The sequence below is a fragment of the Coregonus clupeaformis genome, chromosome 17 (genome assembly GCF_020615455.1).
Source record: "Coregonus clupeaformis isolate EN_2021a chromosome 17, ASM2061545v1, whole genome shotgun sequence".
Classification (NCBI taxonomy): domain Eukaryota; kingdom Metazoa; phylum Chordata; class Actinopteri; order Salmoniformes; family Salmonidae; genus Coregonus; species Coregonus clupeaformis.
The window spans coordinates 19,931,054-19,957,958 of NC_059208.1; the positions used below are offsets into that span (position 1 = coordinate 19,931,054).

General features: G+C 42.8%; 1 protein-coding gene across 2 annotated transcripts; it reads left to right on the forward strand.

The window, feature by feature from the left end:
- The first annotated feature begins 2,033 nt into the window (after positions 1 to 2,033).
- Positions 2,034 to 26,905, forward strand: LOC121575669 (centrosomal protein of 76 kDa). 2 transcript variants are annotated; one of them, XM_041888921.2, is made up of 12 exons: positions 3,258 to 3,518; positions 3,841 to 3,996; positions 5,640 to 5,727; positions 5,833 to 6,057; positions 6,725 to 6,910; positions 9,397 to 9,494; positions 9,620 to 9,748; positions 10,424 to 10,618; positions 13,232 to 13,398; positions 15,292 to 15,625; positions 24,227 to 24,444; positions 24,655 to 26,905. In XM_041888921.2, exons 1-12 carry the CDS (start codon positions 3,456 to 3,458, stop codon positions 24,791 to 24,793), a joined length of 1,998 nt encoding a protein of 665 aa, XP_041744855.2. In that variant the 5' UTR covers positions 3,258 to 3,455; the 3' UTR covers positions 24,794 to 26,905. The 2 variants fall into 2 exon arrangements, with proteins under 2 accessions (XP_045082082.1, XP_041744855.2); XM_045226147.1 differs by lacking the exons at positions 3,258 to 3,518; positions 3,841 to 3,996 and adding an exon at positions 2,034 to 2,062.

Here is a 26,905-nt window from a genome sequence, read left to right on the forward strand (position 1 = left end):
GACCGGTTTGGCGGTGGGTCAGTCATGGTGTGGGGTGGCATTTCTTTGGGGGGCCGCACAGCCCTCCATGTGCTCGCCAGAGGTAGCCTGACTGCCATTAGGTACCGAGATGAGATCCTCAGAACCCTTGTGAGACCATATGCTGGTGTGGCTAGCCCTGGGTTCCTCCTAATGCAAGACAATGCTAGACCTCATGTGGCTGGAGTGTGTCAGCAGTTCCTGCAAGAGGAAGGCATTGATGCTATGGACTGGCCCGCCCGTTCCCCAGACCTGAATCCAATTGAGCACATCTGGGACATCATGTCTCGCTCCATCCACCAACGCCATGTTGCACCACAGACTGTCCAGGAGTTGGCGGATGCTTTAGTCCAGGTCTGGGAGGAGATCCCTCAGGAGACCATCCGCCACCTCATCAGGAGCATGCCCAGGCGTTGTAGGGAGGTCATACAGGCACGTGGAGGCCACACACACTACTAAGCCTCATTTTGACTTGTTTTAAGGACATTACATCAAAGTTGGATCAGCCTGTAGTATAGTTTTCCACTTTAATTTTGAGGGTGACTCCAAATCCAGACCTCCATGGGTTGATAAATTTGATTTCCATTGATAATTTTTGTGTGATTTTGTTGTCAGCACATTCAACTATGTAAAGAAAAAAGTATTTAATAAGATTATTTAATTCATTCAGATCTAGGATGTGTTATTTTAGTGTTCCCTTAATTTTTTTGAGCAGTGTACTTTACACAACTGATATTGATGAATTGATATACCAGTATGGGCCAGTTTCTGATAAAGTCAGAGGCAGGCTACTATTGTTGTTCCTAGTTTGTTTGTAACATCAAAGAAAAGGGGAAATAGTCACTGTGAAAAAGGGATAAACTTTCTGTATTAATAGTATAGTTTTTTCTGCTAATGTTTGGGTTCCCTGTGTTGCCAACCTGAAATGTGAGCGATATGGAAGCCTAATCTTTGACTAGTCAGTGAGTCTGTTGAATGAGAGAGACAACTGAAAACTGAGGAGAGAAGAACCAGATAAACAAAATATTTTAAACGTTATCATGCCGGTGTGAGCGAGTTTATAAAGCATATGATATGATATGAAACGCCAAGAAGCGGAGAGTGTAAAGGTATAAACCATTTTTTGGATGATATTTTGATAGTTTAATTTATCTGTTAAAGGTCCGTTAGCATAGAAGCTAAGGTCGGCTAAAGTTAGCGCCAGTCAAGCGAGCCTGTCGTAGTCATGGCAACAGGACCAACGATCGTTCGTTCGCACACAGTGTAAACAATGGGAAACATTGTAACTTGCTGTTTTTAGGGATATGTTGATAATTACACGATGAAAATGTATCTATGAGATCCCGAGTGGCGCAGTGGTCTAAGGCTCTGCATCGCAGTGCTAGCTGTGCCACTAGAGATCCTGGTTCGAATCCAGTAGCCGGCCGCGACCGGGAGACCCATTGGGCGGCGCACAATTGGCCCAGCGTCGTCCAGGGTAGGGGAGGGAATGGCCGGCAGGGATGTAGCTCAGTTGGTAGAGCATGGCATTTGCAACGCCAGGGTTGTGGGTTCGATTCCAGTATAATTGTTTTTTTAAATGTATGCACTCACTAACTGTAAGTCGCTCTGGATAAGAGCGTCTGCTAAATGACTAAAATGTAAATGTAATAAGATGATGATGTATACCTTTTAATACATTGTTTTTAGTATGTTGGCTATTTATAATTGTATATGAGTAGCGAAGTCAGTTGAATAAGAGAGAGCCAACTGAAAACTGTATTGAGGAGAGAAGCACCAGATAAACTATTTTAAATCTTCAAGGTTTCAGACTCCCTTCATTCTTCTCACCATACCCTATCCAGGTCCCAAGGTTGAAGAGGGTACACTACACTACTAGACCATGTGTGTTGTGGTTTTTCACTATGAGTTAAAGAGGTTTAAGAGAGTACACTACACTACTAGACCATGTGTGTTGTGGTTTTTCACTATGAGTTAAAGAGGTTTAAGAGGGTACTAGGCCTACACTTTGCCATTGCAGAGCGAGTAGTCCGTGTTGCATTATGTGAGTACAATAAATTACTACGTTTTTTGACACAGACCATCATAATACCTTGTAAACAACTACCATGCTTATTTCACTGCATGATGCTAGTACAAAACCATGGTATTTTTTTCATTGTATTACCATGGTTCATTTTTACCATGGTAGCTAATACCATGAAAAAAGTATCATGTTTTTTTGGTCACTACCATGGCAGGAATATACTGTGGTATTTGCACCAGTACCATGGTATTTTCTTGCCATGGCAGTGACCCAAAAAACATAATAGTACCATGGTATATTTTTTTCATTGTACTACCATTGTACATTTTTGTAAGGGATCAACTTTGCCACGATTCATGTACAGTGAAGTAATACAAATAAATGTGATATTTGAGGCTCTCTCTCACTGATTGATTGTATAATGTACACACATATGATTTCAATTTGTGAGGGTGTGATATGGGGGTTGGAGCTATGTTTATTTATAAACGTTCATAAACAATGGCAACAGTGCCATGTTGATCTGAGACTTGCTGTCGAAAAACCATATTAGTGTGAGACTTTCACCTGTTGCAGATACACCTCCCCCGACTTTCGTTTTCAGTCGGTTGCTTTCGGCTTACCACCCATTCACTCATTGACCCGTTCACTCATTGAAAGAGTGCTCTCTGGTTTCCACTAGTTACCACAGCCCCAAAATCAGAATTGGCTAGATTCGTGAAAACTAACATTTGTTTTTTGGTCTTAATTGAAGGTTAGGCATAAGGTTAGTAGTGTGGTTAGCGGTTAGGGTTCAAATCAAATTTCAAGAAGAGAAATTGAAGAAATAGGCCGGGTTTATGACTTTGTGGCTGTGGTAACTGTCCTTGTTCCAGGATCGCCAAGAATGCATCGACGACGCATGGGCAACGTTTCACATCTCCTGAAAAGTATATCTGAGAAAACTACAATCAGTTCTCAAACTACAAACTGGTCCTTGTGGGTCCTATAACCGAGTAGTTTATCGCTGACAATTAATAGAAATGTAAAATATTTAATGAAAAGAAAGCAAATACACTTAAAACAAGACTCCGTTTTCAAAGTGATGGTTTTATGTAATACTTCGTGTGATTATTGTTATTTAATGGAATGGTTTTGTCGTTTATTTAAGACTTTTATTAGACTAACCACTTCAGGCAATGATGAAGGCACATTCCCGCTTTCCTTTCCGCCACACAGTTTAAACTGACCGTTGTTATTGTTGTGGAGGTCTGGGATTTAAGTTTTGCAGATGGAATTTCTGATCCTTCGTGTTATTCAGGCAAATAAGATAAGAAAACTATAAACCATTTACATATAGCACTTCTTACCACACGTCTAGTGTAGTGTTCATTTAGGAAAACAGGCAAAACGCGGGTGGAAATCTGCCAAGATGTCTCTGCCACCGGAGAAAGCTTCTGAACTGAAGCAGATCATACACAACCATCTGATCAAGGTAGCTAGCAACCTAAGCATAAAACAATTAATAAAAGCTATTTTCAAGATTAATACATTACCAATCTGATAGCTATGTGTTCAATACAATGGAGCAAGCTACTTGGAGTTGGTACTACGACTTTCTCTTACTGATAGAGAACATTAGCTAACACATGAATAGACATAGCTAGCTATGTACAGGGAAACACTTCTAGTTAAAGGCCTGAGAGACTGTTGGATTATCCCACTTATGCCACTAAGCCATTGAGGGAGAACAGCCAGAGTGGGGCTTGAACCATTCTGTTCTGAGATTTTGTGAGTAATAAGGTGTGTTTTGTCAGATAAACATCCATGAGAAGATCAGGGATGTGTTGGCAGAGACAGTGAGAGAGGATCTGGACCCTGGACATGGCTCTCTCTCTGAGGAGGACTTCCTCAGGGCTCTGCAACGCAGGGGAATCGTAGACGATGTCATGAAGGATCTACATTTCTCTAAGGTGAGTTATGGAGAATCTTCTGTTCAGACTACACATTATTATTGGAGGTTGAATGCACCTTTCTACAGAAGTCCAGAGAGGACATGAATACACAAAATAATTCCCTTGTTATGTCGAGATCACGACTTATCTCATGATCGCTACATAACAAAAGTTGTTTTATTGAGATCACAAGATAATTGGAAGTACCACGCATCATCCAATCATTTGTTCAGATGCACCATGCACGATAACCACCTCATCAAGGAGCCCTGTGGCTGTATTGATCGCAATGCGCTCGTGGGGCATTTAAGCCCTGCACAATGCCTGACAGGCAGCACTGTCTCCCAGGCTGTGTGCCGCCCCAAAGACCACAGCCAATTGCATGCAAGGAACAACGCAGCTAACTTGGCAAGTCTTGTGAGCCAGTTAGCTAGGTAGTCTTACTGGAAAGTTATCTGTGCTGGTTGTTAGCTTCCATAACTGATATGTGTTTAATTATAATGGACACTTCATGCTTTGTGGATAATATTTACATTTACAGTGGGTGAACTCCATTCCTGACAGGCTGATCAGATTCAATTTCAGCCTCAAAGGCTGATAAATCAGGATGCTGCCTTATAGGCTGTTTCATGGGTAAAGCTCCTTGCAGGCAGATTAGCTGTCAGTGCTTTATAGGTTGATGCATATAATCCAGAGTAGTTGTGCTCTATTCCTGGCAGGCTGATCAGATTCAATAGCAGCCTCAGAGGCTGATAAATCAGGATGCTGCCTGTAGGTTGTCTGCAAGGAGCCTTTCAAGCTGCTATTGAATCTGATCTAGCTCTGAGGCTGCTATTGAATCTGATCTAGCTCTGAGGCTGCTTTTGAATCTGATCTAGCTCTGAGGCTGCTATTGAATCTGATCTAGCTCTGAGGCTGCTATTGAATCTGATCTAGCTCTGAGGCTGCTATTGAATCTGATCTAGCTCTGAGGCTGCTATTGAATCTGATCAGCCTGTCAGGAATGGAGCTCACCCACTCTGTACATTTAAATATTATCCATAAAACATGCAGTGTCCCTTACAATTATACACATATCAGTTATGCAAGCTAACAACCAGCACAGATAACAAGCTAGCTAGCTAACAAGACTACCTTGCTAGCTAGCTAGCTAGCTCGCTCGCTCACAAGACTAGCCAAGTTAGCTACATTGTTGCTTGTATGCGATTGGCTGTGGTCTCGGGGGTGGCACACAGCCTGGGAGACAGTGCTGCCTGTCAGGCATAGTTAAGGGCGTAAATAACCCCATGAGGGCATAGATGCCCCATGAGCTCTAAAGGGACATTTAGCTTGCTAACATTCTAACTTATAAACTGATAAGGAGCTCCAAACACAAATGAAAGCATGATGTCAGCATGAAATGTACCATCCCTTAGTGTATCAGTCAATAAAAACGTATGCACTGATCCACCGTGGGCTCTGCCGCCTCAGCCATACTGGCAATCTATCATCAATACGTCCACTCCTATTTATAGAGTTTATCTCGTGATTTCAACAAAACAACTTTTGTTATGTAGTGATCATGACATAAATAAGTTGTGATCTCGACATAATCTATTTTTTCATATGTCCTCCTCTGGACTTCCGTACCTTTCTTTTTAACGTTGACACTGTTTTGATAGGAAGTGCCTGACACAGAGTTAGGACTCCAGAGCACTCCAAAGCCTGCAACTCACTATATTGACAAGGACCTGACAAAGCTCAAGAAAAGTAAGAAAAGCTGTTAGCGGGGAGATTGAACGAGCAGTCTCCTGTAGCACCTAAAGTACCCTTACTACTGTTCAGTGTCAAATGATTCTATTTCTGTCCTCCCAGTCAACATGGACCCAGCGAGGAGGTACCTGTACCTCCAGGTCCTGGGGGGTAAGGCCTTTCTAGAGCACCTCCAGGAGCCAGAGCCCCTACCTGGGCAGGTCTGCTCCACCTTCACCCTCTACCTGCACTTCAGGAACCAGCGCTTCCGCTCCAAGCCTGTCCCCTGTGCCTGTGAGCCAGACCTACAGGAGGGCTTCTTGCTGGAGATACACAGAGAGGGACTGGGTACAGACTGGTTTACTTCCTGACTGCCTGATATTACACAAACGGTTTACTGTAGACAACATTGCCTCCTTTAATTTACCATTTATCTTTGATCCCCGTTGTAAAGTAGTCCTGTTTACTAGTTGACCTGTTTACCTCACCTGTCTGTTGTTCCACAAGTGTTAACTTTGGATAGTAACAACATTGCCTCCTTTAATTTAGCTTCTCTCATTGATCCTCGTTGTACAATAGTGGATTTATATTTTATGGCCAGTTTTACAGGCCTAGATTGAGCTTACTCTCGGACAACAAAAGTATTGGGGCCTCCCGAGTGGCGCAGCGGTCTAAGGCACTGCATCGCAGTACTAGAGGCGCCACTACAGACCCGGGTTCACCCCTGCAGGCTGACCTCGGTCATCAGTTGAACGGTGTTTCCTCCGACAAATTGGTGCGGCTGGCTTCCGGGTTAAGCGGGTGGGTGTTAAGAAGCGCGATTTGGCGGGTCATGTTTCGGAGGACGCATGACTCGACCTTCGCCTCCCGAGCCCGTTGGGGAGTTGCAGTGATGATACAAGATCAAAATTGCGGAGAAAAAGGGGGTAAAATACCAAAAAAATTAAAAGTATCAATTGATCATCTCTGAACAGGCTTCTTGGTCATGACTTTCCTTTTTCTCTGTGTCTTACAGGTGATGGCAGTAAGATGGCGGATGCCACCACGATGTTGTCTATCTGTGACCCAGTCCACCTGGTGTTGATAAAGAGAGACACGTCCAGTGAGACCACCCTGGTCTCCTCTTACTTCCTGGACTGGAGGACCGTCCTCTCCTCTCCCTCTGGGAAGACCAGCATTGCTGTAGAGCTGCTTGGAGTCGGTAAGGACCCTGGGGTTGAACTATTTGAGGTTACATTTTCTGAAGGAAAGTAACCTGCATTTTCTATTCATTTGCCTGATTAACACCCAGTAAAATACATAGAAAGTTAAGATAAAAGAGGGAAAAATTCTGTCTGCTGTGTTCTGTCAGGTAGTGAGTGTAGGTGTTTCTGTTCTGTCCTAACTGTCGGTAGTGAGTGTAGGTGTTTCTGTTCTGTCCTTACTGTCAGTAGTGAGTGTAGGTGTTTCTGTTCTGTCCTAACTGTCGGTAGTGAGTGTAGGTGTTTCTGTTCTGTCCTAACTGTCGGTAGTGAGTGTAGGTGTTTCTGTTCTGTCCTAACTGTCGGTAGTGAGTGTAGGTGTTTCTGTTCTGTCCTAACTGTCGGTAGTGAGTGTAGGTGTTTCTGTTCTGTCCTAACTGTCGGTAGTGAGTGTAGGTGTTTCTGTTCTGTCCTAACTCCAGGTAGTGAGTGTAGGTGTTTCTGTTCTGTCTGTAGTGAGTGTAGGTGTTTCTGTTCTGTCCTTACTGTCGGTAGGGAGTGTAGGTGTTTCTGTTCTGTCCTAACTGTCGGTAGTGAGTGTAGGTGTTTCTGTTCTGTCCTAACTGTCGGTAGTGAGTGTAGGTGTTTCTGTTCTGTCCTAACTGTCGGTAGTGAGTGTAGGTGTTTCTGTTCTGTCCTAACTGTCGGTAGTGAGTGTAGGTGTTTCTGTTCTGTCCTAACTGTCGGTAGTGAGTGTAGGTGTTTCTGTTCTGTCATAACTGTCGGTAGTGAGTGTATGTGTACTGTTCTATCCTAACTCCAGGTAGTGAGTGTAGGTGTTTCTGTTCTGTCCTTACTGTCTGTAGTGAGTGTAGGTGTTTCTGTTCTGTCCTAACTGTCGGTAGTGAGTGTAGGTGTTTCTGTTCTGTCCTAACTGTCGGTAGTGAGTGTAGGTGTTTCTGTTCTGTCCTTACTGTCTGTAGTGAGTGTAGGTGTTTCTGTTCTGTCCTTACTGTCGGTAGGGAGTGTAGGTGTTTTTGTTCTGTCCTAACTGTCGGTAGTGAGTGTAGGTGTTTCTGTTCTGTCCTTACTGTCTGTAGTGAGTGTAGGTGTTTCTGTTCTGTCCTTACTGTCGGTAGGGAGTGTAGGTGTTTTTGTTCTGTCCTAACTGTCGGTAGTGAGTGTAGGTGTTTCTGTTCTGTCCTAACTGTCGGTAGTGAGTGTAGGTGTTTCTGTTCTGTCCTAACTGTCGGTAGTGAGTGTAGGTGTTTCTGTTCTGTCCTTACTGTCTGTAGTGAGTGTAGGTGTTTCTGTTCTGTCCTTACTGTCTGTAGTGAGTGTAGGTGTTTCTGTTCTGTCCTTACTGTCGGTAGGGAGTGTAGGTGTTTTTGTTCTGTCCTAACTGTCGGTAGTGAGTGTAGGTGTTTCTGTTCTGTCCTTACTGTCGGTAGGGAGTGTAGGTGTTTCTGTTCTGTCCTATCTCCAGGTAGTGAGTGTAGGTGTTTCTGTTCTGTCCTGACTGTTGGTAGTGAGTGTAGGTGTTTCTGTTCTGTCCTGACTGTCGGTAGTGAGTGTATGTGTTTCTGTTCTGTCATAACAGGTAGTGATTTTAGGCTACCAGCTAGTTGACCATGTGCAGAGATGGGCAGTATTTCAATAACTTTTGAGTATTTAGTCATTTGTATCACACTGGGCTGAACTACACTCCAATGTGTTTGTAGCAAGATACTTTCCAGAGCTGTAATTTGTATTTACTAATTACTTTTCTATACCATTGTTTATAGCGGTTCACCATTTTGTGGCTCCCTTTCACCCTGCATTTGTATTAGAAGTCTGATGGCACTATGGTGTGATAAGAGTGCCTGCTAAATTAACTAAATGTGTATGTAAAAATTGACAATTGCAAAGCATGCTGAGTATTATTCTAATGAGCTCTGCCCCGAAACAAGGTTTTGTCTAGAAGGGGTACAGCTTTTGTCAAAATTGACTTTTTCTAGCAGGTGTAGGAGAGCTTACACAGCAGGTTAGGATAATTAACGTAGCAGGTTAGGATAATCAGGTTAAGCTGTAACCCATCTAGGCATGACCCTGAAACAGGGCCGCTAATAATACCCAGTTTGCTTTGCAGTTCATTTTGGTGTGTTCATTTTCACATATACATTTACATTTGGTCATTTAGCGGACAGTGTTATCCAGAGTGACTTCCAGTCAGTGCATTCTACTAAGATGGATAAACGACATCATACCACAATAAAACGTTTCTGTCACCGTTACTGACAATGTTGTTGCTGTTCGGCTGGCTACTTGCAAATGTATCTCTGTATTTTAAAAATACTAAATACATGTATTTTCATTAAATACATTTCAAAATACAAGTATTTATTTCGTAGTTTATTTTGATACATTGGTCTTTATGGTATGTTGTAATAGTATTTAGTCATTTTTTCCCCATCCCTACCCATGTGTTCAGTATGTGTATCTGATGTCTGCTCTGTCCTAACTGTAGGTAGTGAATTTAAGGTATCAGCTGGTGTTCTCAATGTGAGTCTGGAACTCTATCCTCCTCTGACAGAGGCCCTGTCACCTGACATCATCACCACACAGGTCAGAGACTGGTCACGCTATGCTATGCTACTATGCTCTGTCACGTTGTCATGCTATGATTCACTAACATTTGTATCGTTCCTTCCTAAGAGGCAGCCATTTATAATGATTGTTATTATTTGCAGCAATCCCTGGAGCGCCAGAAGACAGCGGAGAAGGAGAGGTTGTTTCTCTTCTATGCTAAACAGTGGTGGAGAGAGTTTCTAGAGATCAGACAGTCAAACCAAGCCAAACTGGTCAAGATCTTTGCACAGGTCCTCACAATGTTTGCTTTTGTTGTAATACTTGTGTATTAATATAATACTGATGTATTAGTGTTTAATAATATTAAAAACCATTGTTGTGTGTGTTTTTAGGATGAGAATGGTGTCGAGTTTGTAATGGGCCGAGTTAGCTGGGTGTGTGTTAGCTTGGGTGTGTGTTAGCTGTGATGTGTGTTAGCTGGGTGTGTGTTAGCTGTGCTGTGTGTTAGCTGTGCTGTGTGTTAGCTGGGTGTGTGTTAGCTGGGTGTGTGTTAGTTGGGTGTGTGTTAGCTGTGATGTGTGTTAGCTGTGCTGTGTGTTAGCTGTGCTGTGTGTTAGCTGGGTGTGTGTTAGCTGGGTGTGTGTTAGCTGGGTGTGTGTTAGCTGTGATGTGCGTTAGCTGTGCTGTGTGTTAGCTGTGCTGTGTGTTAGCTGTGCTGTGTGTTAGCTGGGTGTGTGTTAGCTGTGATGTGTGTTAGCTGGGTGTGTGTTAGCTGTGATGTGTGTTAGCTGGGTGTGTGTTAGCAGTGATATGTGTTAGCTGGGTGTGTGTTAGCTGTGATGTGTGTTAGCTGGGTGTGTGTTAGCTGTGATGTGTGTGTTAGCTGGGTGTGTGTTAGCTGGGTGTGTGTTAGCTGTGCTGTATTTGAACTCTGCTGTATTTGAACTCTGCTGTCTTGCTTGCAGGATGAGAACGGCGTCAACAGGCCGGTGTGTTCCTACGTGCGTGTCCTGCGTGCTGGTCGTCTCCTGGAGAGTCCCCGTCAGGCAGCTCGCTTCGTTAGCCTTCTGGGCCTGGAGAAAGCCCCTGTGGTGGGGGGAGGAGGAGGGGGCAAACAGGAGCAGTGGTGCTCTCTCCTCGCCTTCCTCTGTAGAGGCAAGGTAAGGACTGGCTCTGTTCTGTACCACACTGTTTATACTGCATGTGTTGTAGACACTGTGGCTGTTGAAAAAGACTAGGCAAGGCCTGCTCAAAAACCACACAACACACAGCCATAACCATTTAGACAGTTGTAATACTATTAAGTCTTTAACCTCTGACAACTTATCTCTCTCTCTCTGTTGTAATCCTCAGTGGTGGAATTGTACAATAATTGATTTATAAAACTGTTATTTAAACTGTCTATTATGAGAAGATGTGTTTTTATCCTGATGGACAGTTCTGGGATTTTCCCCCAGTGCAGCAGAATGAATAAATGCCTCTCCTCCTCCTCTCCCCTCTCCTCCTCTCTCCTCTCCTCCACTCCCCTCCCCACCTCTCCCCTCCCCTCCTCTCCTCCTCCTCTCCCCTCCACTCCTCCTCCTCTCCTCTCCCCCTCCTCTCCTCTCCTCCTCCCTCTCCCCTCCCTCCCTCCTCTCCCTCTCCTCTCCTCTCCTCTCCTCTCCTCTCCTCTCCCTCCTCCTCTCCTCTCCTCTCCTCTCCTCTCCTCTCCTCTCCCTCTCCTCTCCCTCTCCTCTCCTCTCCTCTCCTCTCCTCTCTCTCCTCTCCTCTCTTCTCTTCTCTTCTCCTCTCCTCCCCACCTCTCCCCTCCTCTCCTCTCACCCCTCCTCCTCTCCTCTTCCTCTCCTCCTCTCCCCTCCCCTCCTCCCCTCCTCCTCTCTCCTCCTCCTCTCCTCCTCCTCTCCCCTCCCCTCTCCTCCTCTCCCCTCACAACACACACAGCCATAACCATTTAGACAGCTGTAATACTATTAAGTCTTTAACCTCTGACAACTTATCTCTCTCTCTCTGTTGTAATCCTCAGTGGTGGAATTGGACAATAATTGATTTATAAAACTGTTAAACTGTCTATTATGAGAATATGTGTTTTTATCCTGATGGACGGATCTGGGATTTTCCCCCAGTGCAGCAGAATGAATAAATGCCTCTCCTCCTCCTCTCCCCTCTCCTCTCCCCTCTTCTCCTCTCCCCTCCCCTCCTCTCCCCTCCCCTCCTCTCCTCCTCCTCTCCCCTCCCCTCCCCTGACTGAGACATGATGACCAGCTCTATGGGTTAGAGTTAGGAACTGAGACCAGACTGAGACATGATGACCAGCTCTATGGGTTAGAGTTAGGAACTGAGACCAGACTGAGACATGATGACCATCCTTATGGATTAGAGTTAGGGTTAGGAACTGAGACCAGACTGAGACATGATGACCATCCTTATGGATTAGAGTTAGGGTTAGGAACTGAGACCAGACTGAGACATGATGACCATCCTTATGGGTTAGAGTTAGGGTTAGGAACTGAGACCAGACTGAGACATGATGACCGCCCTATGGGTTAGAGTTAGGGTTAGGAACTGAGACCAGACTGTGACATGATGACCATCCTTATGGGTTAGAGTTAGGGTTAGGAACTGAGACCAGACTGTGACATGATGACCATCCTTATGGGTTAGAGTTAGGGTTAGGAACTGAGACCAGACTGAGACATGATGACCAGCCCTATGGGTTAGAGTTAGGGTTAGGAACTGAGACCAGACTGAGACATGATGACCAGCCCTATGGGTTAGAGTTAGGGTTAGGAACTGAGACCAGACTGAGACATGATGACCGCCCTATGGGTTAGAGTTAGGGTTAGGAACTGAGACCAGACTGAGACATGATGACCAGCCCTATGGGTTAGAGTTAGGGTTAGGAACTGAGACCAGACTGTGACATGATGACCATCCTTATGGGTTAGAGTTAGGGTTAGGAACTGAGACCAGACTGTGACATGATGACCATCCTTATGGGTTAGAGTTAGGGTTAGGAACTGAGACCAGACTGAGACATGATGACCGCCCTATGGGTTAGAGTTAGGGTTAGGAACTGAGACCAGACTGAGACATGATGACCGCCCTATGGGTTAGAGTTAGGGTTAGGAACTGAGACCAGACTGTGACATGATGACCAGCCCTATGGGTTAGAGTTAGGGTTAGGAACTGAGACCAGACTGAGACATGATGACCATCCTTATGGGTTAGAGTTAGGGTTAGGAACTGAGACCAGACTGAGACATGATGACCAGCCCTATGGGTTAGAGTTAGGGTTAGGAACTGAGACCAGACTGAGACATGATGACCGCCCTATGGGTTAGAGTTAGGGTTAGGAACTGAGACCAGACTGTGACATGATGACCATCCTTATGGGTTAGAGTTAGGGTTAGGAACTGAGACCAGACTGTGACATGATGACCATCCTTATGGGTTAGAGTTAGGGTTAGGAACTGAGACCAGACTGAGATATGATGACCAGCCCTATGGGTTAGAGTTAGGGTTAGGACAGCGTTTCTCAAACTCGGCCCTCGCGACCCCAAGGGGTGCATGTTTTGGTTTCTGCCCTAACAGTACACAGCAGATTGAAATGATCAAAGCTAGGGCAAAAAACTAAACATGCACTCCTTGGGGTCCAGAGGACCGAGTTTGGGAAACTCTGGGTTAGGAAATGAGGCCAGACTGAGACATGGTGTTTTTGGTGTTTCCAGGGAGACTGTGACATCTCTCTGATCTGATTGGTTGTGTGTTTCCAGGGCGACTGTGAGGACCATGCCACCCTGCTGTGCAGTCTGCTGCTGGGGTTTGGCCTGGATGCCTACGTGTGTGTTGGCACTAAGACCAAGGGCTTGGCACACACCTGGGTGATGACCAGGGGCACTGACAGTACCATCACCTTCTGGGAGAGCCTGACCGCACACAGGTGAGACTAAAGCCTGGTTCAGATTCAACAGCCGACATGAGATCAGACAGAACTAGACTGTTTCAGAATGTTGTGTTGTAGAGCAGACGGTCTAAAGACCAGAGACGGGGCCTCCCGAGTGGCGCAGCTGTCTAAGTCACTTCATCGCAGTGCTTGAGGCATCACTACAGGCCCGGGTTCGATCCCAGGCTGTGTCACACCCGGCTGTGACCGTGAATCCCATAGGGCAGCGCACAATTGGCTCATCATGCTCTAGCGACTCCTTGTGGCAGGCCGGGTGCCTGCAGGCTGACTTCGTTCGTCAGTTGAACAGTGTTTCCTCTGACACATTGGTGCAGCTGGCTTCCGGGTTAAGCGGGCGGGTGTTAAGAAGTGCGGTTTGGCGGGTCATGTTTCAGAGGACACATGACTCGACTTTCGCCTCCCGAGCCCGTTGGGTAGTTGCAGCGATGAGACAAGATTGAAATTGGGGGGGGATTAAAATTAAAATTAAAATTGACCAGACACAGTTCAGACCGTTTCCACTGTAACGCTGCCTCTTTACAATGACATGATTTCTTTGAAACAAAGTTGCCACTTGTTGCAGCTAGGTGTTGTAGCAGCGGCTAGGTGTTGTAGCAGCGGCTAGGTGTTGTAGCAGCGGCTAGGTGTTGTAGCAGCGGCTAGGTGTTGTAGCAGCGGCTAGGTGTTGTAGCAGCGGGGTTGTGCAGCTAGGGTGTTGTAGCAGCGGCTAGGTGTTGTAGCAGCGGCTAGGTGTTGTAGCAGCGGCTAGGGTGTGTAGCAGCGGCTAGGTGTGTAGCAGCGGCTAGGGTGTTGTAGCAGCGGCTAGGTGTTGTAGCAGCGGCTAGGTGTTGTAGCAGCGGCTAGGTGTTGTAGCAGCGGCTAGGTGTTGTAGCAGCGGCTAGGTGTTGTAGCAGCGGCTAGGTGTTGTAGCAGCGGCTAGGTGTTGTAGCAGCGGCTAGGTGTGTAGCAGCGGCTAGGTGTTGTAGCAGCGGCTAGGTGTTGTAGCAGCGGCTAGGTGTTGTAGCAGCGGCTAGGTGTTGTAGCAGCGGCTAGGTGTTGTAGCAGCGGCTAGGTGTTGTAGCAGCGGCTAGGTGTTGTAGCAGCGGCTAGGTGTGTAGCAGCGGCTAGGTGTTGTAGCAGCGGCTAGGTGTTGTAGCAGCGGCTAGGTGTTGTAGCAGCGGCTAGGTGTTGTAGCAGCAGCTAGGTGTTGTAGCAGCAGCTAGGTGTTGTAGCAAACAACTTTCATGAAATACATGCACCAGAAACATGACGACTCGTCAGAGAAATATCAACAAGCTAATCTAGCTGTTACTGCAATAAAACAGCTAGATCGCTGTCTGCTTGACTAACTAATTAGCTGCTTGGCTGAACACAGAACGTCAGCGCACTGTTCTCTGATTGGCTAAAGGAAGTAGCAAGTTTTTAGCTAAGATTTGCAGCCAACATGAGATGATCTAAAACTAGACTGTTCAGATCAAACAAATTGCATAACTGCATAAACGCGTCTGGTGTTTTAGATGTGAACTGGGCTTAACACACCTGCAACAATTTGTCCTCTGTCTCTCTGGCTGAGAGTTTCTAATGGGTTAACTGAGTCCCCTTCACCAGGGTGCAGCAATGTTGTGAATAGACCTGTCATGATCCCTTCCTCTAGTCTATACGTCAGTGGCATGTCTGTTCTACACAATATTTTTCTATCTTGTAGCTCAGCTGGTAGAGCACGGCGCTTGTAACGCCAAGGTAGTGGGTTCGATCCCCGGGACCACCCATACACAAAAATGTATGCACGCATGACTGTAAGTCGCTTTGGATAAAAGCGTCTGCTAAATGGCATATTATTATTATTATTATTATTATTATTATTATATCTGTTCAACCATGTTGTTTTAGGTACCTCCACCAGGCCATTGACCCAGATGCCCCTCCCCTGGCCCCCCAGCCCCGCCCCTCCTATCCCTACAGGACCATCGGCTGTGTGTTCAACCACAAGGCCTTCCTGGCCAACTGCCAGCCGTCGGACGCCGTGGAACTCTGCGTGTTTGACTTCCACAACCAGTCCCAGTGGAAGGCTATGAGTGAGGAGGCTGTTGGCTCAGTGTGCTCCCCAGGCAGCACCACCTCTCTGCCCCCTCTACCTCCTCTCTGTGGTCCCTCCCTGGAGCCCAGTGCTGCCTCCAACCAGCTGGAACTGGAGCTGAGGTACCTGGTGGTGGAACACAGGAAGGTGAGAGTAGAAACACAGCTTACAGGTTGGCTTAGTTAAAACTGAAACACCTGTCAGAGCCCATATCTGTCAGCCATGTTGTGTTGTGTATCTACAGTACAAGATATTAACATGGCCTCTGTGTATAGTCATGTTGTGTATCTACAGTACAGGATATTAACATGGCCTTTATGTGTATAGTCATGTTGTGTATCTACAGTACAGGATATTAACATGGCCTTTATGTGTATAGTCATGTTGTGTATCTACAGTACAGGATATTAACATGGCCTTTATGTGTATAGTCATGTTGTGTATCTACAGTACAGGATATTAACATGGCCTCTGTGTATAGTCATGTTGTGTATCTACAGTACAGGATATTAACATGGCCTCTGTGTGTATAGTCATGTTGTGTATCTACAGTACAGGACATTAACATGGTCTCTGTGTATAGTCATGTTGTGTATCTACAGTACAGGATATTAACATGGCCTTTATGTGTATAGTCATGTTGTGTATCTACAGTACAGGATATTAACATGGCCTCTGTGTATAGTCATGTTGTGTATCTACAGTACAGGATATTAACATGGCCTCTGTGTGTATAGTCATGTTGTGTATCTACAGTACAGGATATTAACATGGCCTCTGTGTATAGTCATGTTGTGGATCTACAGTACAGGATATTAACATGGCCTTTATGTGTATAGTCATGTTGTGTATCTACAGTTCAGGATATTAACATGGCCTCTGTGTATAGTCATGTTGTGTATCTACAGTACAGGATATTAACATGGCCTTTATGTGTATAGTCATGTTGTGGATCTACAGTACAGGATATTAACATGGCCTCTGTGTATAGTCATGTTGTGGATCTACAGTACAGGATATTAACATGGCCTTTATGTGTATATTCATGTTGTGTATCTACAGTACAGGATATTAACATGGCCTCTATGTGTATAGTCATGTTGTGTATCTACAGTACAGGATATTAACATGGCCTTTATGTGTATAGTCATGTTGTGTATCTACAGTACAGGATATTAACATGGCCTCTGTGCATAGTCATGTTGTGTATCTACAGTACAGGATATTAACATGGCCTTTATGTGTATAGTCATGTTGTGTATCAACAGTACAGGATATTAACATGGCCTCTGTGTGTATAGTCATGTTGTGTATCTACACTACAGGATATTAACATGGCCTCTGTGTATAGTCATGTTGTGTATCTACAGTACAGGATATTAACATGGCCTCTGTGTATAGTCATGTTGTGTATCTACAGTACAGGATATTAACATGGCCTCTGTGTATAGTCATGTTGTGTATCTACAGTACAGGATATTAACATGGCCTTTATGTGTATAGTCATGTTGTGTATCTACAGTACAGGATATTAACATGGCCTTTATGTGTATAGTCATGTTGTGTATCTACAGTACAGGATATTAACATGGCCTTTATGTGTATAGTCATGTTGTGTATCTACAGTACAGGATATTAACATGGCCTTTATGTGTATAGTCATGTTGTGTATCTACAGTACAGGATATTAACATGGCCTTTATGTGTATAGTCATGTTGTGTATCTACAGTACAGGATATTAACATGGCCTTTATGTGTATAGTCATGTTGTGTATCTACAGTACAGGATATTAACATGGCCTTTATGTGTATAGTCATGTTGTGTATCTACAGTACAGGATATTAACATGACCTCTGTGTATAGTCATGTTGTGTATCTACAGTACAAGATATTAACATGGTCACTATGTGTATAGTCATGTTGTGTATCTACAGTACAGGATATTAACATGGCCTCTGTGTATAGTCATGTTGTGTATCTACAGTACAGGATATTAACATGGCCTCTGTGTATAGTCATGTTGTGTATCTACAGTACAGGATATTAACATGGCCTTTATGTGTATAGTCATGTTGTGTATCTACAGTACAGGATATTAACATGGCCTTTATGTGTATAGTCATGTTGTGTATCTACAGTACAGGATATTAACATGGCCTTTATGTGTATAGTCATGTTGTGTATCTACAGTACAGGATATTAACATGGCCTTTATGTGTATAGTCATGTTGTGGATCTACAGTACAGGATATTAACATGGCCTCTGTGTATAGTCATGTTTTGGATCTACAGTACAGGATATTAACATGGCCTTTATGTGTATATTCATGTTGTGTATCTACAGTACAGGATATTAACATGGCCTCTATGTGTATAGTCATGTTGTGTATCTACAGTACAGGATATTAACATGGCCTTTATGTGTATAGTCATGTTGTGTATCTACAGTACAGGATATTAACATGGCATTTATGTGTATAGTCATGTTGTGTATCTACAGTACAGGATATTAACATGGCCTCTGTGCATAGTCATGTTGTGTATCAACAGTACAGGATATTAACATGGTCTTTATGTGTATAGTCATGTTGTGTATCTACAGTACAGGATATTAACATGGCCTTTATGTGTATAGTCATGTTGCGTATCTACAGTACAGGATATTAACATGGCCTCTATGTGTATAGTCATGTTGTGTATCTACAGTACAGGATATTAACATGGTCTCTGTGTATAGTCATGTTGTATCTACAGTACAGGATATTAACATGGCCTTTATGTGTATAGTCATGTTGTGTATCTACAGTACAGGATATTAACATGGCCTTTATGTGTATAGTCATGTTGTGTATCTACAGTACAGGATATTAACATGGCCTCTGTGTATAGTCATGTTGTGTATCTACAGTACAGGATATTAACATGGCCTTTATGTGTATAGTCATGTTGTGTATCTACAGTACAGGATATTAACATGGCCTCTGTGTGTATAGTCATGTTGTGTATCTACAGTACAGGATATTAACATGGCCTCTATGTGTATAGTCATGTTGTGTATCTACAGTACAGGATATTAACATGGCCTTTATGTGTATAGTCATGTTGTGTATCTACAGTACAGGATATTAACATGGCCTTTATGTGTATAGTCATGTTGTGTATCTACAGTACAGGATATTAACATGGCCTTTATGTGTATAGTCATGTTGTGTATCTACAGTACAGGATATTAACATGGCCTCTGTGTATAGTCATGTTGTGTATCTACAGTACAGGATATTAACATGGCCTCTGTGTGTATAGTCATGTTGTGTATCTACAGTACAGGACATTAACATGGTCTCTGTGTATAGTCATGTTGTGTATCTACAGTACAGGATATTAACATGGCCTCTGTGTATAGTCATGTTGTGTATCTACAGTACAGGATATTAACATGGCCTCTGTGTGTATAATCATGTTGTGTATCTACAGTACAGGATATTAACATGGTCTCTGTGTATAGTCATGTTGTGTATCTACAGTACTGGATATTAACATGGCCTTTATGTGCATAGTCATGTTGTGTATCTACAGTACAGGATATTAACATGGCCTTTATGTGTATAGTCATGTTGTGTATCTACAGTACTGGATATTAACATGGCCTTTATGTGTATAGTCATGTTGTGTATCTACAGTACAGGATATTAACATGGCCTCTGTGCATAGTCATGTTGTGTATCAACAGTACAGGATATTAACATGGCCTCTGTGTGTATAGTCATGTTGTGTATCTACAGTACAGGATATTAACATGGCCTCTGTGTATAGTCATGTTGTGTATCTACAGTACAGGATATTAACATGGCCTTTATGTGTATAGTCATGTTGTGTATCTACAGTACAGGATATTAACATGGCCTTGATGTGTATAGTCATGTTGTGTATCTACAGTACAGGGTATTAACATGGCCTTTATGTGTATAGTCATGTTGTGTATCTACAGTACAGGATATTAACATGGCCTTTATTAAGCTCTGTGTATAGTCATGTTGTGTATCTACAGTACAGGATATTAACATGGCCTCTGTGTATAGTCATGTTGTGTATCTACAGTACAGGATATTAACATGGTCTGTGTATAGTCATGGTGTATCTACAGTACAGGATATTAACATGGCCTCTGTGTATAGTCATGTTGTGTATCTACAGTACAGGATATTAACATGGCCTCTGTGTGTATAATCATGTTGTGTATCTACAGTACAGGATATTAACATGGTCTCTGTGTATAGTCATGTTGTGTATCTACAGTACTGGATATTAACATGGCCTTTATGTGTATAGTCATGTTGTGTATCTACAGTACAGGATATTAACATGGCCTTTATGTGTATAGTCATGTTGTGTATCTACAGTACTGGATATTAACATGGCCTTTATGTGTATAGTCATGTTGTGTATCTACAGTACAGGATATTAACATGGCCTCTGTGCATAGTCATGTTGTGTATCAACAGTACAGGATATTAACATGGCCTCTGTGTGTATAGTCATGTTGTGTATCTACAGTACAGGATATTAACATGGCCTCTGTGTATAGTCATGTTGTGTATCTACAGTACAGGATATTAACATGGCCTTTATGTGTATAGTCATGTTGTGTATCTACAGTACCGGATATTAACATGGCCTCTGTGTATTGTCATGTTGTGTATCTACAGTACAGGATATTAACATGGCCTCTGTGTGTATAATCATGTTGTGTATCTACAGTACAGGATATTAACATGGTCTCTGTGTATAGTCATGTTGTGTATCTACAGTACTGGATATTAACATGGCCTTTATGTGTATAGTCATGTTGTGTATCTACAGTACAGGATATTAACATGGCCTTTATGTGTATAGTCATGTTGTGTATCTACAGTACAGGATATTAACATGGCCTTTATGTGTATAGTCATGTTGTGTATCTACAGTACAGGATATTAACATGGCCTCTGTGCATAGTCATGTTGTGTATCAACAGTACAGGATATTAACATGGCCTCTGTGTGTATAGTCATGTTGTGTATCTACAGTACAGGATATTAACATGGCCTCTGTGTATAGTCATGTTGTGTATCTACAGTACAGGATATTAACATGGCCTTTATGTGTATAGTCATGTTGTGTATCTACAGTACAGGATATTAACATGGCCTTTATGTGTATAGTCATGTTGTGTATCTACAGTACAGGATATTAACATGGCCTTTATGTGTATAGTCATGTTGTGTATCTACAGTACAGGATATTAACATGGCCTCTGTGTATAGTCATGTTGTGTATCTACAGTACAGGATATTAACATGGCCTCTGTGTGTATAGTCATGTTGTGTATCTACAGTACAGGACATTAACATGGTCTCTGTGTATAGTCATGTTGTGTATCTACAGTACTGGATATTAACATGGCCTCTGTGTATAGTCATGTTGTGTATCTACAGTACAGGATATTAACATGGCCTCTGTGCATAGTCATGTTGTGTATCTACAGTACAGGATATTAACATGGTCTCTATGTGTATAGTCATGTTGTGTATCTACAGTACAGGATATTAACATGGCCTCTGTGTATAGTCATGTTGTGTATCTACAGTACAGGATATTAACATGGCCTTTATGTGTATAGTCATGTTGTGTATCTACAGTACAGGATATTAACATGGCCTTTATGTGTATAGTCATGTTGTGTATCTACAGTACAGGATATTAACATGGCCTCTGTGTATAGTCATGTTTTGTATCTACAGTACTGGATATTAACATGGCCTTTATGTGTGTAGTCATGTTGTGTATCTACAGTACAGGATATTAACATGGCCTTTATGTGTATAGTCATGTTGTGTATCTACAGTACTGGATATTAACATGGCCTTTATGTGTATAGTCATGTTGTGTATCTACAGTACAGGATATTAACATGGCCTCTGTGCATAGTCATGTTGTGTATCTACAGTACAGGATATTAACATGCCCTCTGTGTATTGTCATGTTGTGTATCTACAGTACAGGATATTAACATGGCCTCTGTGTATAGTCATGTTGTGTATCTACAGTACAGGATATTAACATGGCCTTTATGTGTATAGTCATGTTGTGTATCTACAGTACAGGATATTAACATGGCCTTCATGTGTATAGTCATGTTGTATATCTACAGTACAGGATATTAACATGGCCTTTATGTGTATAGTCATGTTGTGTATCTACAGTACAGGATATTAACATGGCCTTTATGTGTATAGTCATGTTGTGTATCAACAGTACAGGATATTAACATGGCCTCTGTGTGTATAGTCATGTTGTGTATCTACAGTACAGGATATTAACATGGTCTCTGTGTATAGTCATGTTGTGTATCTACACTACAGGATATTAACATGGCCTCTGTGTATAGTCATGTTGTGTATCTACAGTACAGGATATTAACATGGCCTCTGTGTATAGTCATGTTGTGTATCTACAGTACAGGATATTAACATGGCCTTTATGTGTATAGTCATGTTGTGTATCTACTGTACAGGATATTAACATGGCCTTTATGTGTATAGTCATGTTGTGTATCTACAGTACAGGATATTAACATGGCCTTTATGTGTATAGTCATGTTGTGTATCTACAGTACAGGATATTAACATGGCCTTTATGTGTATAGTCATGTTGTGTATCTACAGTACAGGATATTAACATGGCCTCTGTGCATAGTCATGTTGTGTATCTACAGTACAGGATATTAACATGGCCTTTATGTGTATAGTCATGTTGTGTATCAACAGTACAGGATATTAACATGGCCTCTGTGTGTATAGTCATGTTGTGTATCTACACTACAGGATATTAACATGGCCTCTGTGTATAGTCATGTTGTGTATCTACACTACAGGATATTAACATGGCCTCTGTGTATAGTCATGTTGTGTATCTACAGTACAGGATATTAACATGGCCTCTGTATAGTCATGTTGTGTATCTACAGTACAGGATATTAACATGGCCTCTGTGTATAGTCATGTTGTGTATCTACAGTACAGGATATTAACATGGCCTTTATGTGTATAGTCATGTTGTGTATCTACAGTACAGGATATTAACATGGCCTTTATGTGTATAGTCATGTTGTGTATCTACAGTACAGGATATTAACATGGCCTTTATGTGTATAGTCATGTTGTGTATCTACAGTACAGGATATTAACATGGCCTTTATGTGTATAGTCATGTTGTGTATCTACAGTACAGGATATTAACATGGCCTTTATGTGTATAGTCATGTTGTGTATCTACAGTACAGGATATTAACATGGCCTCTGTGTATAGTCATGTTGTGTATCTACAGTACAAGATATTAACATGGTCACTGTGTATAGTCATGTTGTGTATCTACAGTACAGGATATTAACATGGCCTCTGTGTATAGTCATGTTGTGTATCTACAGTACAGGATATTAACATGGCCTCTGTGTATAGTCATGTTGTGTATCTACAGTACAGGATATTAACATGGCCTTTATGTGTATAGTCATGTTGTGTATCTACAGTACAGGATATTAACATGGCCTTTATGTGTATAGTCATGTTGTGTATCTACAGTACAGGATATTAACATGGCCTTTATGTGTATAGTCATGTTGTGGATCTACAGTACAGGATATTAACATGGCCTTTATGTGTATAGTCATGTTGTGTATCTACAGTACAGGATATTAACATGGCCCCTGTGTATAGTCATGTTGTGTATCTACAGTACAGGATATTAACATGGCCTCTGTGTATAGTCATGTTGTGTATCTACAGTACAGGATATTAACATGGCCTTTATGTGTATAGTCATGTTGTGTATCTACAGTACAGGATATTAACATGGCCTCTGTGTATAGTCATGTTGTGTATCTACAGTACAGGATATTAACATGGCCTCTGTGTGTATAATCATGTTGTGTATCTACAGTACAGGATATTAACATGGTCTCTGTGTATAGTCATGTTGTGTATCTACAGTACAGGATATTAACATGGCCTTTATGTGTATAGTCATGTTGTGTATCTACAGTACAGGATATTAACATGGTCTCTGTGTATAGTCATGTTGTGTATCTGTTTATCTGCTGCAGGGGTGGGGAACTTTGAAGGGGGTGGGGGCCACAAAACATCTGATCTCATCATGAGAGGCCGCAGTGTTTTGCGGGTCTGACCTCATCATGAGGGGCAGCAGTGTTTTGCGGGTCTGACCTCATCATTAGGGGCCGCAGTGTTTTGCGGGTCTGACCTCATCATGATGGGCCGCAGTGGCTCGCGGGTCTGATCTCATCATTAGGGTCTGCGTACACACATCCATACCCACACATGCAGTCAGAGCCGGCCTTAGCCTTTTGGGGGCCCTTGTCCCTAGCCTTTTGGGGGCCCTTGTCTTTAGCCTTTTTGGGGGCCCTTGGCCCTAGCCTTTTGGGGGCCCTTGTCCCTAGCCTTTTGGGGGCCCTTGTCTTTAGCCTTTTGGGGGCCCTTGGCCCTAGCCTTTTGGGGGCCCTTGGCCCTAGCCTTTTGTGGGCCCTTGGCCCTAGCCCTTTGGGAGCCCAACATGTTGTTGCCCCTCCCCCTAACTTGCGAGAAAACATTTTAGCGACCGCCTCTTGACAGTCGAGAAAAAAATGTGAAGTCTCTTGCAATTGTGTTTGTAGAAGCTGTATTATAGTAGTTCTCTGTGTGTGTCTCTCGCCAGGACCTGGGCCTGGCCACGGTGTGGGAGGACCACCTGTCTTACGTGCTGTCCTCTGCCCTGGCGGCGTACGAGTTGGAGCGCTGCACGGGGACTTCCTGCGGTAACGAGGAGTTCCAGGACGCTGTGCGGAGGGCGGTGCCGGACGGACACACCTTCAAAGGTTTCCCCATCCACTTCCTGCACCACAACGCACGCAGAGCCTTCGCTACCTGCCTCAGGTTACTATAGCAACGCATCGCAACACCTAATGTTTCCAGCTTATAGACACGTCACAGTTTTATAAGTTGTTCAGATAAGTTACGAGCTGAAGAACAGGAGAGGTGTGCGTTGTCATGGATACAGAAGTGGTGTGTGTTGTCATGGATACAGAAGTGGTGTTGTAACTCAAATGAAATGTAATGTAAATGTAACTGTTGTTGTCTGGGCAGGTCTCCGTTCTGTGATGAGATAGTGTGTTGCCGTGGGGACCACGTGAGGCTGGCGGTGCGTGTCCGGGTGTTTGCGTACCCTGAGTCTGCCTGTGCTGTCTGGGTGATGTTCGCCTGCAAGTATCGTTCTGTACTCTGACCTCTAACCTCTGACACCCCCCCCCACCGCTGTCTAAGGCCATAGTAGCAACACCTTTACACCTTCCTCTTTTGTACAATATTGGAGGGCTGGGAATGACCAGGGACCTCACCATACAGTATTATCACCATACTTAGGTGCCGATACGATATGTATTGTGATTCTCACCATTATATAAGAATTGCAATTCGATAATGTGATTTTATTGCGATTTACATTGTCCAAACATATAATAACATATACTATCCCGATATGTAACTATCGATTTTTTTCCCCCCAACACTACAATATTGAAAGGTTTTATATTTGTAGTCTTAAAGACTTTGTTTACTATATGAGATTGTATTTATAGCTACATATATTTTTTGTAAATAAATTAATGACTTTTTAAATTGAGTGAGTTTGAATTGGAATTTGAATGAAATTGATTCATTAGATTATTTTCCTGTTATCTAGTAAATCGGGTGTAATTAGTCTAGTGTAAGCCCTGGAAGGTTTGTAATAAACAGTGGATGTGTAACACATTGTTACACCACTAGATGGCGAGTGAAGACCAGCAGAGACAGTGAAGTTTGAAATGACTGAACTAAAGGCTCCATTCCTCCAGGAGCTGTTCAGTGTAATCACTGTCTAGAGAATATCAACACTCATCCTCTTCACATTCACATCTACCGCACTAACAAACATGTGGCTGATTCAAAAACACCTATTTAAACACTATTAGAACTAAGTCAATGGTATAGCAAAGGACTTTATGATTCAAACCACAAATAATAACTGAGGGATCTTATGACTTCCAGTAGCTGTTACTGTCCTTCCTAATAGTTTCCGAAGACAGTTGGCATCTCCAGAGCCTGTCTCTTTCATAAAAGGAATATTTCAATAAGAGGAAAGTAATGCACTCTGAACGGTTCTGTAATTACTATTTCATTATCTTATCAGCCCTCAATTAAACTGTAATGAGTGAGTCTCATTGGCTCTACTGGCTGTTATCAGCCCTCAATTAAACTGTGATGAGTGAGTCTCATTGGCTCTTCTGGCTGTTATCAGTCCTCAATTAAACTGTAATGAGTGAGTCTCATTGGCTCTACTGGCTGTTATCAGTCCTCAATTAAACTGTGATGAGTGAGTCTCATTGGCTCTACTGGCTGTTATCAGCCCTCAATTAAACTGTGATGAGTGAGTCTCATTGGCTCTTCTGGCTGTTATCAGTCCTCAATTAAACTGTAATGAGTGAGTCTCATTGGCTCTACTGGCTGTTATCAGTCCTCAATTAAACTGTAATGAGTGAGTCTCGTTGGCTCTACTGGCTTTTATCAGGCCTCAATTAAACTGTGATGAGTGAGTCTCATTGGCTCTACTGGCTGTTATCAGTCCTCAATTAAACTGTGATGAGTGAGTCTCATTGGCTCATTGGTGTTGGTACAGATCTTAATGTATTATAACAGTTAGATGTTAACTGGTTCCTCTCAGTTATCTGTGGTCAGAAGATGAACTAAGAGAGTTCCCTGGCTCAATGCCAGGCGTTTAACTTAGCTGTCAAAACTTTTAGGACCAATGAATGAAGGCTAATAAACGCTAGTGGAAATAAATAGGCTGATATTTTCACGTAAATGTAGAATGTGGATTAATAATCACTGAAATAAATGTTATATGCTATTATTACCAAAATCATAATGAATCATTTTTTTTCTCAAAAAACTTGTGTTTGAATTAGATTTTATAGTTCATGAAATAATGATCACAATAACACATTAAACCATACCGACATGATTATTTTATAAAAACCCTTCTGGTTAAAGGGCTCTCCATCATACCTCTATATATATCTATGTAGAGCCTAACATAAGCTTTATAGACCTTCAAAGACACTTCATTTAGGCTTTATAGACAGTTCATAGATGCTCAATATCCCCACCATCTCTAATTAATCTCACAACTATTAAAACAAAGTGCAACACATACACCATGTTATCTTCTCTAGGTTCATATGGAAATCAGGTAGATGATCTATAAGTTCAGCTTTAAAGAGACCAGGGATTGCTCCGTTGTCACGACTTCGGCCGAGGCTGCCTCCTCCCCTCCTTGTTCGGGCAGGCTTCGGCCGAGGCT

Excerpts from the sequence above, each read along its gene's own strand:
- LOC121575669 (XM_041888921.2), top strand. The coding sequence starts at position 3,456 with ATGTCTCTGCCACCGGAGAAAGCTTCTGAACTGAAGCAGATCATACAC. Across the intron at positions 3,997-5,639 it reads AGGATCTACATTTCTCTAAG|GAAGTGCCTGACACAGAGTT; the intron begins GTGAGTTATGGA and ends CTGTTTTGATAG. Across the intron at positions 24,445-24,654 it reads GCCTTCGCTACCTGCCTCAG|GTCTCCGTTCTGTGATGAGA; the intron begins GTTACTATAGCA and ends TTGTCTGGGCAG.